Genomic DNA, 9,792 nt, shown 5'->3' with positions numbered 1-9,792 from the left:
GAGAAGAGAGAAAAAAATACACATTGAAGAAGTTGATTGAACAGCGGCTGAACATTCTGATTATTTTCTGGGGAATGAGAGGAGAGGAACTCACAAAGGGTTTTGACCCAGACGACCCTGTCTCAAAGTCATTTCCTACACAGCAGAACAGCTGTATGGGAGAAAGGCTGGGAAAGGGAAGACACAGACCCCAACTCATGCTTCTGTCCAGACAGTGACAAGCTTGCAGTCTAAAGAATTTATTACAAAGGAGAGAAAGCTGTCAGTGTTGAATCTCATGAAGGGGCTGATCCCAGCCACCCAGAGGCTCCTAGGAGAGGAGACCGTTCTGCCTCTGTATCAGAGCATCCAAAGATTTATCAACGTTTTTCACTTTTATAAATCTTAGAATATTTTAGATTTCTTTCAGGCATATTCTGCTAGTGAACAAAATAATAAGTGTGAAAGAATTGAACAATCTGAGTGAATACAGTCTTTACAAAGTCAGACTGGTGGTGAAGGAGGATTCACCGGTCTCTTCTGCCTCCCAATGTGAAGCCAGATACTGTTGACTACTTGTTTAAACAGTATATATGTTGTTTAGTTGTTTAAACAGGGTATGTAGGGCATCTTGTGGTCTGTAGATAGGTTAAATCTGATCCACTCACTGACCAGAAGAGCTCAAATAAAGGGAGAGAGAGAAAGAGGGACATGATATAAAAGAGGCAGGGGGTAGGGGAAGGGGGGTTAAGAGAGTGGTGAGTGTGGCATGTATTTTTCTGGAACACACCAGCTCTATTAAACTGAAACCAAACACCACTAAATGTTATGAACCTCTTTTTTTGCATTTGAGCCCTGATATACAAGTTATTAAAAGATGCACACAAAAAAACAATACCCCAAAACATACGTTACACACAGATAAATAAGCTAATCATGTACACACAAGAACTGTGGAAGCTGTAAGGCTGTGCGGCTTCCCAGAGCAGGGGGGGCAGCAGGCATGGGTGGGGTTAATCTGATTAGGCCTGGAGCTGTGTGGCTCCTGAGTGTCTCTGAGGGGAACAGCTGGGGGCTGACCAGGGGCGGAGCTAGACTCTCAGTACAGTGGGGCTGACCTACATCACCCTGTGGACAGAACAACCACAACGATGACCAGGAGAACACAGCATGGTGTCGGTGTCAGATGATTAATACATTCCTTTTTGTGTGGGTAGTCAGTCTCTCTCTTTCTCTCTCTTTTTTTCTGTCTCTCTCTGGGTCTCTGTCTCTTGCTCTCAACTGCTCAGTCCTGCTCTGCCTCAGTCGTGCCCTGCCTCAGTCCAGCCCTGCCTCATTCTAGCCCTGCCTCAGTCCTGCCCTGCCTCAATCCTCCCTGCCTCAGTCCAGCCCTGCCACAGTCCAGCCCTGCCTCATTCTAGCCCTGCCTCAGTCCAGCCCTGCCTCAGTCCTGCCCTGCCTCAATCCTCCCTGCCTCAGTCCAGCCCTGCCACAGTCCAGCCCTGCCACAGTCCTGCCCTGCCTCAATCCTCCCTGCCTCAGTCCAGCCCTGCCTCAGTCCTGCCCTGCCTCAATCCTGCCCTGCCTCAATCCTGCCCTGCCCTGCCTCCAGCTGCAGTTATGCACGCTCCTCTTTTATTAAAGACTCTTAACTCCTCTGCTGGATTCACTGTCGCCGGCCAATAATGTCGTAACAGGGCTGAAGTTAAACTTAGTTACAGAACTTCAAATGTGTGGTCAGAATGTGTGGACCTGTCTGTCCTGTCCAGTAGGAGCAGCCCAGTTTAATGTCTCGCTCCAGGCAAGACATGAGCATCCATACAGCATTCATAATAGGTTATGACAGCTGTATGAATGAATGTGCATTAAACATTAGCATGGCAGAGGGGAAGAAAACCCTTAGATGGATTAATCTGATCAGAGAAGATGAACCAGTGTGTGTGCGTGTGCGGGGAAGGAATACAGTCTCCCTGGATGAAGGAGAGTTATTTAGACGATTGAGCCTGTTGTGCTTTACTATATGATACAAACCAGATATTCATCTGGTAAACTAGATACTATGGTAGTACTGGGTCATACTAGATAGTATGGTAGTACTGGCTCATACTAGATACTATGGTAGTACTGGGTCATACTAGATACTATGGTAGTACTGGGTCATACTAGATACTATGGTAGTACTGGGTCATACTAGATACTATGGTAGTACTGGGTCATACTAGATAGTATGGTAGTACTGGGTCATACTAGATACTATGGTAGTACTGGGTCATACTAGATAGTATGGTAGTACTGGCTCATACTGGATAGTATGGTAGTATGAGTGTTGGCTCATACTAGATGGAATTGCACCCAGGCAGATAGCAGTCCAGGCTATGCCTGAAGGACCCACCCTGCCGAGGGCTCTCAGCCCTACAAGGACAAGTCAAACTGCTTGGTTGGAATGCTGCCATAGAGGGACTTTAGTGTTCTGGATGTTACAAATGGGACTGTGACTGAGGCTGGCGCTGTGTGTGTGTGTGTGTGTGTGCGAGACATCTTCAGGACTCAGGTCAGATATCTTCGAACCCAAACCGTAAACTCTCTTTCCCCCCCCCCCTCCCTCCCTCTCCCCCCTCCCTCTCATCGCCACTCACAAAGTCTGTTGACAATGTTGCCATGACGAGGAAGTGTTGACGAGTCATCGCTGCATTCCATCTCCTGAGTTCCACGCTGCCCTCCTACCCTCAGTAGAACTTCCCCCACCCCCTCACCCCCAGGGTGTAAGTGTGATCCAGAGAGACAGTCCCTGCCATGAGAACCACTCTGCTCCTAATCTCTCCTCCAGAGTGTGAAACTCTCTCCTCAGCTCAGCTTCACCACAGCTAGCAGTAGAAGCAGTTGAGCATTTTATAATAACCTTCCATAACTATCATTAACTTAATGACCCTCTCAACCCCAGCAGACACTGTTTATGAGCAGGTTGATCTTGCAGCTCTGGATGTGCAGGAATGTGTGGTTGGCAGACACTCACACAGACACACAAAGATTTGGGAGAAAAACCACAGCACCAAAAACTGGGATGGTGCCAGTGATCGAGAGAAAGGGAAGAAGGAATGAGAAGAATGGGAGAGACGGAGGCAAGGAGGAAGAGAGGAGAGAGAGGGTGAGAGAGGGAGAGTGTGTGTGTGTGTGTGTATGAGAGAGGGCGAGAGCCAGAGAGATAGTGTGATGGAGAAAGAGTGAAAACGAACCTCACTGGAGGTTGGGGGCTTGACAGATTCTGTTCTAAACATAAAACTAATCTGCATTTCTAATTGAGAGAGAAGAGACGGAGCGGACTCAGGGCTGATTCCCTGAAGAACACGAGAGACGGAGAGAATATGGAACGATGCAACAAGCTCGTATCAGCCCAACGCACAGTTATAAAACATTTATTCTGGCAGAAATATTTGAAGTTGTTCAGTAGGCTGGAAGCATCAGAAGATCATATAAAAACCTGATTGATCGTTACCCAGGGAAACATTGGCACAACTATACAATATTCAAATCAGATAAAATTCATAGAAGCTTTTATAGTAATTTACAACAAAAAAGAAGAAATCTATTTAAAAACATCCATCACAATAATAATGTCAAACTAAAAATAAACAACAAAGGACTTTCATAACCACTTGAAGTGTTTTATTGTGGGGTGTTTGTAGTGTGTGTAGTGTAGTGTGTGTAGAGTGTGTGTTGTGTGTATTAGGAGTAGTCTCAACACCAGGAAGCGTCAGTCTCTAGTTTGGCACTACCACTCTGCTCCTGCTGGGGGCAGTGGAGGGTTGGAGTGGACTAAACCCTGTCAGATTCCAAACCTTAACCCTGGCCTGGTTCCCTTCCCAGACAGCTGGTACTCCACTGACGGGCTTCAGCACAAATGGGAATGCTGGAAGACTCTCTCCTTGTGTGTGCTGAATGTAAATTCAAGCACACATGGATGGGGGTAGGTAGGGTTATGTTCAAGCTGTGTGTGTTTGAGCCATGCTCGTGTCTATGTGTGTATATGTCTATGTGTGTATGTGCATTCAAGTTAGGGCGTGTGCAGAATGAGGACTGTTGAACACGTTTGTTTGTCGATGGAGCGACAGGACAGGATATCAGCTATAAAGGCCTCTAAAGCCTGGTGGAGGATTAGCAGGGAAGGGCAGCTCTTTGTCCCCAGGCTGAGAACTGCCAGCAGAGCCCAAGGGACTGGGACAACCACCCCCAGTCTCTCTCACACTCCCAGGACTGACCTGGCTGCAGACACACACCTTCCAACCCAGAGAAAGAGCTGAGCAAGAGAGAGAGGAGAGGGACAGAGAGGTGGAGAGAGAGAGAGAGGTGGAGAGAGAGAGAGAGAGAGGTGGAGAGAGAGAGAGAGGTGGAGAGACTGCTTTATAATGCTGGAACTGTGATCTAAGGAAGTGATATAGGAAGTGATTTGAACCCTTAAAGCCGCAGTACAACAACATCTCTGAGGCAACAACAGTGCCTTCATTAGTCCGTGCAACTGGGACAATGCATGGAACTTTATAGTGGTTTAAACTGACCCATATTCAATTCAGCCTCTTCGGCTTACGGCTCAGTAATTACTCTCTGCTTGTCTACCGGAAGAAGTGTTAGATAGGAGGGGACAGAAGAGGGGGCAGCAGCAGTGTTGGAACCCAGCCCAGGGTGCCTCTGAGGGGGTAGGAGAGTAAGGCCTCAGGGTGTAGCACCAGCAGAGCTGCTCCCAGCTCTGGAGCAGCCAGAGACCCACGCAGCACCAGCACTTCCTCTGCTCATCCTGTTTTATTGCTACCTAGCAGCCCAGCCTACAACTGATACACACTTCTATATTTATACATCGTTCATCTCTATCTGCTGCTTGATGACTTGTGACTGAACCAAGTTACAAGAAGGAGACTCCCAGAGCCGACCACATTCTCTCTCACTTCCAGCCACAGTTTCATTCTCCCTTTTGACCACATCTCATCTGAGCCTGGGGTCTAAACAGGCTCTTCTGCGTTCTTCACAGTTGGGGTAGCACCAGGGGCAGTACAGAGGGGTAAGGGGGTTCAAGTCTATAGTCTCACAGTGTATGATGTTACGGTGCACCAGGTCATCTGGATCCCAGTCGCACAGTTATGACATCATCACCTTGACAAGGGGGAGGGGGGGACAGGAAATACATCTGTCTATTCCAACGTGGGCAGTGTTTGCCACACACACACACACACACAGCGTACACACACACACACAACGTACACACACACAATGTACACACACACGTCTCCCCGTTTAAAGCTTTAAAAAAGTCATTTCAAAAACTAGTGTTCAGGAGAGAAGATAGAGTCCTCTCGAGGGAGATGTAGTCCAGGAGTTTTGAAGTGCAAGTCACACATCACACCAGCCAATGGCAATCCTCACGACTGAATGCTTCCTCTTCCATCGGCCAATCAGAAAGCTCCAAGCAACACACCCAAGAAGTGCTGCAATTGGTCGGTCGGCGCGGCCGTGGTAACGTGCCTGCACGTGCGCGCTCGTCGCTCGCTCGTTCACTGGACTAGGAAAGGGTGGTGGTCCCAGAGAGAGTGTGTGTGCGTGTGTGTGTGACGGGCTGTGTGTCAGTCCATCTCCAGGTCCATGAGCTTGGTGCGTGAGCGCGGGGTGTGTGTGGTGTTCCGGCAGCAGCAGCGGGCACACACCAGGCCCAGCAGGAGGGAGAACACGCCCACCCCCAGCGACGCCCCCGCACCGTACAGCAGGGGCAGCTTCAGAGAGTCCCACACTGAGGAGACAGAGAGGTGTCACACACACACACACTGAAACACACACACACACACACACACTGAAACACACACACACACACACACTGAAACACACACTGAAACACACACACTCACTGAAACACACACACACACTGAAACACACACACACACACACACTGAAACACACACACTCACTGAAACACACACACTCACTGAAACACACACACACACACACACACTGAAACACACACACACACACACTGAAACACACACACTCACTGAAACACACACACACACTGAAACACACACACACACTGAAACACACACACACACACTGAAACACACACACACACACTGAAACACACACACACACTGAAACACACCCACACACACACTGAAACACACCCACACACTGAAACACACAAATGCCAAACACGTGCATGCTAACAACACACGTGCAAGTAAAACCCCACGTGACTACTCACTGGCGAAGCGTACGGTGAGGAACACCCTGGTGGAGGTGATCTGAGCGGCCTGCGTCCAGGCCCCGGTGGAGGCAGACAGGTGCCAGGGCGTGGCCAGGCAGTGGTACTCCCCTGAGTCACTGTCCTGGGTGGCGTGCACGCTCAGGGTGTAGGTGTGGGGACCACTGCGCTCCAGAGATACGTCGCTGCTCGAGTTACGTTGGCCCTTCCTCACCACGCCGAAGCGGTCGACGCTGGCGAGGAGCGTGCTTGTCTGAGCGCCGCGCATGCGCGTCAGGAACCAGCTCACCTCGTAAGACACGTCGTCTGTGAGGAGAAGGGGAGAGAGATGGAAGTATACGTTATAAGATTTGACTACATTTCCCATTATGCATCGTGTCATGTATTCGTTCGTACAGCCTCATATTTAACCTGCGTTTTTTCCTACGGAGACAGGAAGTGTTGAGGAGGAGTGTGAGGTTGTGTGAGGTGGATCTGGAAACATCGCTGTGTGTGTGTGTGTGTGTGTCGCTGTCTGGCTGGGAGGCAGCACAGCAGGTCCCTGTGCTGAGGGGAACCTCTAGCTGGTCATTACTGTGTCAGAGAGAAGAGCTATTAGAGCTGGTCCTCCCACACACTCGCTCGCTCTCACACACACACGCATACACACACACACAGAGAACTGGAATAATACCCTAGCTAGAACAAGAGGGCGGGAGGAAAGGATGAATCAAAAAGAGAACAGAAGGTAGTACAAAAACATGAATGTTAAAAGAAGAATAGTCAAAGAAACAACAGAAGGCAAGGATAGCGAGCGACAACAGAGAGGCAGTGACTCACAAGGGAAGAAGACTCATTTTGTGTGAAGCTCGTTAATGCTTCACCACAAGCCCACCAAGACCTTAAAAGGGCTGGCTGGAGCCGCGACCCTGCACTAGCTGTGGTTTCTTCAGAAACAACAACTTTGTGTGGGTGTGGATCGGAGGACTAAGCAACGCTGCCAACCATTAGTGATGCTGATATAAGACTGGGGGTTTAGTCATAAACACCGTGCTACTCAAAATGATTGGGGTGCGAGTTTAAAAGCAAACCACATTTCTGTTTGAGTAACAGCAAAGTCATCACTGCTAAGACGTGGGATTAAATCAGGATACTATGTGTAGTACAGCAACATGCAGTACAGAATACTGCACTATACAGTACTGCAACATGCAGTACAGAATACTGCAGTTATTGTGAAACTGCCCCTTCCTCTTTATCATTTAACCCTAACCCAGCACAAATGACAACTAAACTACACTGGCTGCACAGTCACATGACCCCAGTCACATGACCCCAGTCACGTGGCTCAAGCCAGCAGGGCAGCAGAGAGGAAATCAACGCAGGTAACTGATCAAAACAGAGAACAACACAACACACTCCTGCCAGCACATACAAGCTCACTGACTAGAACAGGGCCACGTGTCTGACACGTGGCCCTGTGTCTGACACGGGGACAGACACAGGGACAGACACAGGGACAGACACAGGGACAGACACGGGGACAGACACGGGGACGGACACGGGGACGGACACGGGGACGGACACGGGGACGGACACGGGGACAGACACCGGGACAGACACGGGGACAGACACGGGGACAGACACGGGGACAGACACGGGGACAGACACCGGGACAGACACGGGGACAGACACGGGGACAGACACGGGGACAGACACGGGGACAGACACGGGGACAGACACGGGGACAGACACGGGGACAGACACCGGGACAGTCACACTCCCTCAGCCAGCATCTTACGTTCCCTCCTCCCCCTCCACCCCATCCCTCATTCTCCTCCTCCACCCCCTGCCTCCCTCCCTCCGCCTAATGGACCACAGGAAAGCATCATTAATTACTGGCTGCTAAAGCCAAGCAGGGGCAGCTGGGTAAAGTGATTGTGCGGGTCAGGTGGGTGGGGATGTCTGCTAGTTCTAGAACTCTGCAGATACAACGGACAGTTCTAGAACTCTGTAAACGAAAATGTAAGACGAAAGAGCCCTTGACACGCTATTATCTTCAATACGATTCTGTCTGACGGTAACTTGAACTGTTTTTTGCTTGTTGGCAGTTTCAAGTTTCAAGGATAAAGGTAGTACACTGGGGACTCAAAACAAACATATTTTGTCCGAAAACAAAAATAAGTTTCTGTACTTTTCCGACTGCCACTTCGACTGTGACGTTCACACACATTTCCTGCTTCCTGTCCTCACATTCCACACTCGAGCGTCTCCAGGGTGTCTGCACACAGGCACAGGTACACGGAACAACAAGCCCAACATCACAGACAATAATTGCATTGTGTGTCTCAAACACGCAGCATGTACACACACACACACACACACACAGATGAATCTTCATGTTCGAGGGTCGAGGCCAGGAGAGTGGAGATATACAAGATGAAAAGGGATCTGGTCCAGAAAATCACTGTAGGTGAACACAAGTGATAACTGTTATCACACGCTCCTCCCCCCCCCCCCCTCCCAGCTCCATTCCAGAGTTATGACTGTCCTGCCCAGGCTTGTCCCTAGGTAAGAATGCTGGAGACGCATCACACTGCATTACTCAACACACAGCTCTCTCTCATCTCCTCTACACAGCTCTATACCCTCTCTCTCATCTCCTCTACACAGCTCTATACCCTCTCTCTCTCATCTCCTCTACACAGCTCTATACCCTCTCTCTCATCTCCTCTACACAGCTCTATAGTCTCTCTCTCTCTCTCTCATCTCCTCTACACAGCTCTATAGTCTCTCTCTCTCTCATCTCCTCTACACAGCTCTATAGTCTCTCTCTCTCTCTCTCATCTCCTCTACACAGCTAGGGCTAGGGGGTTAGCTGGCCCTCTGTGGGGACAGGTATAGCTTAGTGGTTAGAGCTTCTGACTGCAGTTAAACAAGTTGCAGGTTTAAATCCTCCCTGTCTTTTCCCCTCCTCCTTCCTCCTGCTCCTCCTCTCTACTGTTGCTCTGTTGGGCGTCAGGTGAGGAGGGGTCAGGTGAGGAGGGGACAGGTGAAACATGAGTAACTGAAACAACCATTCAACTGATGGTTTGCCCCCGGGGATACACCTTGTGACACATTTCCTGTCAGTCCAAAACCAATATTAGATTTGATGAAATTGTGTATCATGATGCCAACTAGATAACTGAGGAAACGAAAGAGTCTGGCTGCTTACGCTAGGTTATTCCCATCCCACACAGAGAAACTACTGCAAGTTAGTTACCTGGATAGTTAGTCATGCTGGTTAGATTATAAAGTGTAAATAACTATTTACAGAGAAAAGGCGCCTGTCAATCATGTAGCCCTCCGAAGCACGTTTCTGCCTGGCCAATCAGCTATCACCCAGAAGGTGTGTTCAAGACTGGGGGATGGGTGTAGCTCAGTGGAGCGTCGGACAGCATATCAACATTACACACACACACAATACATTATTATTATTATTAATAATCTCAAATGTTATGTGTGACAAGAATGTGGCTGTGTCCTCCATGTTTAAACCCTAACCGTAAACACACTGATATTACTGAACAGAAGAATGTACACTTTACACACAG

General features: G+C 49.1%; 1 protein-coding gene across 1 annotated transcript in view; it reads right to left on the bottom strand.

The window, feature by feature from the left end:
- Positions 1–3,376: 3,376 nt before the first annotated feature.
- Positions 3,377–9,792, bottom strand: part of LOC136965931 (prostaglandin F2 receptor negative regulator-like) — a 23,056-nt gene continuing 16,640 nt past the window's right edge. The window contains exons 10-11 of the mRNA XM_067260233.1: positions 6,218–6,523; positions 3,377–5,752 (exon numbers count right to left, since the gene is read on the bottom strand). Of these exons, the coding sequence (XP_067116334.1) occupies positions 5,589–5,752; positions 6,218–6,523 (470 nt within the window). The 3' untranslated portion in view covers positions 3,377–5,588. The remainder of the gene's footprint in view (positions 5,753–6,217; positions 6,524–9,792) is intronic.

The sequence above is a fragment of the Osmerus mordax genome, chromosome 22 (assembly GCF_038355195.1).
Source record: "Osmerus mordax isolate fOsmMor3 chromosome 22, fOsmMor3.pri, whole genome shotgun sequence".
NCBI lineage: Eukaryota > Metazoa > Chordata > Actinopteri > Osmeriformes > Osmeridae > Osmerus > Osmerus mordax.
This window is presented reverse-complemented; position numbering and strand designations above follow the sequence as displayed.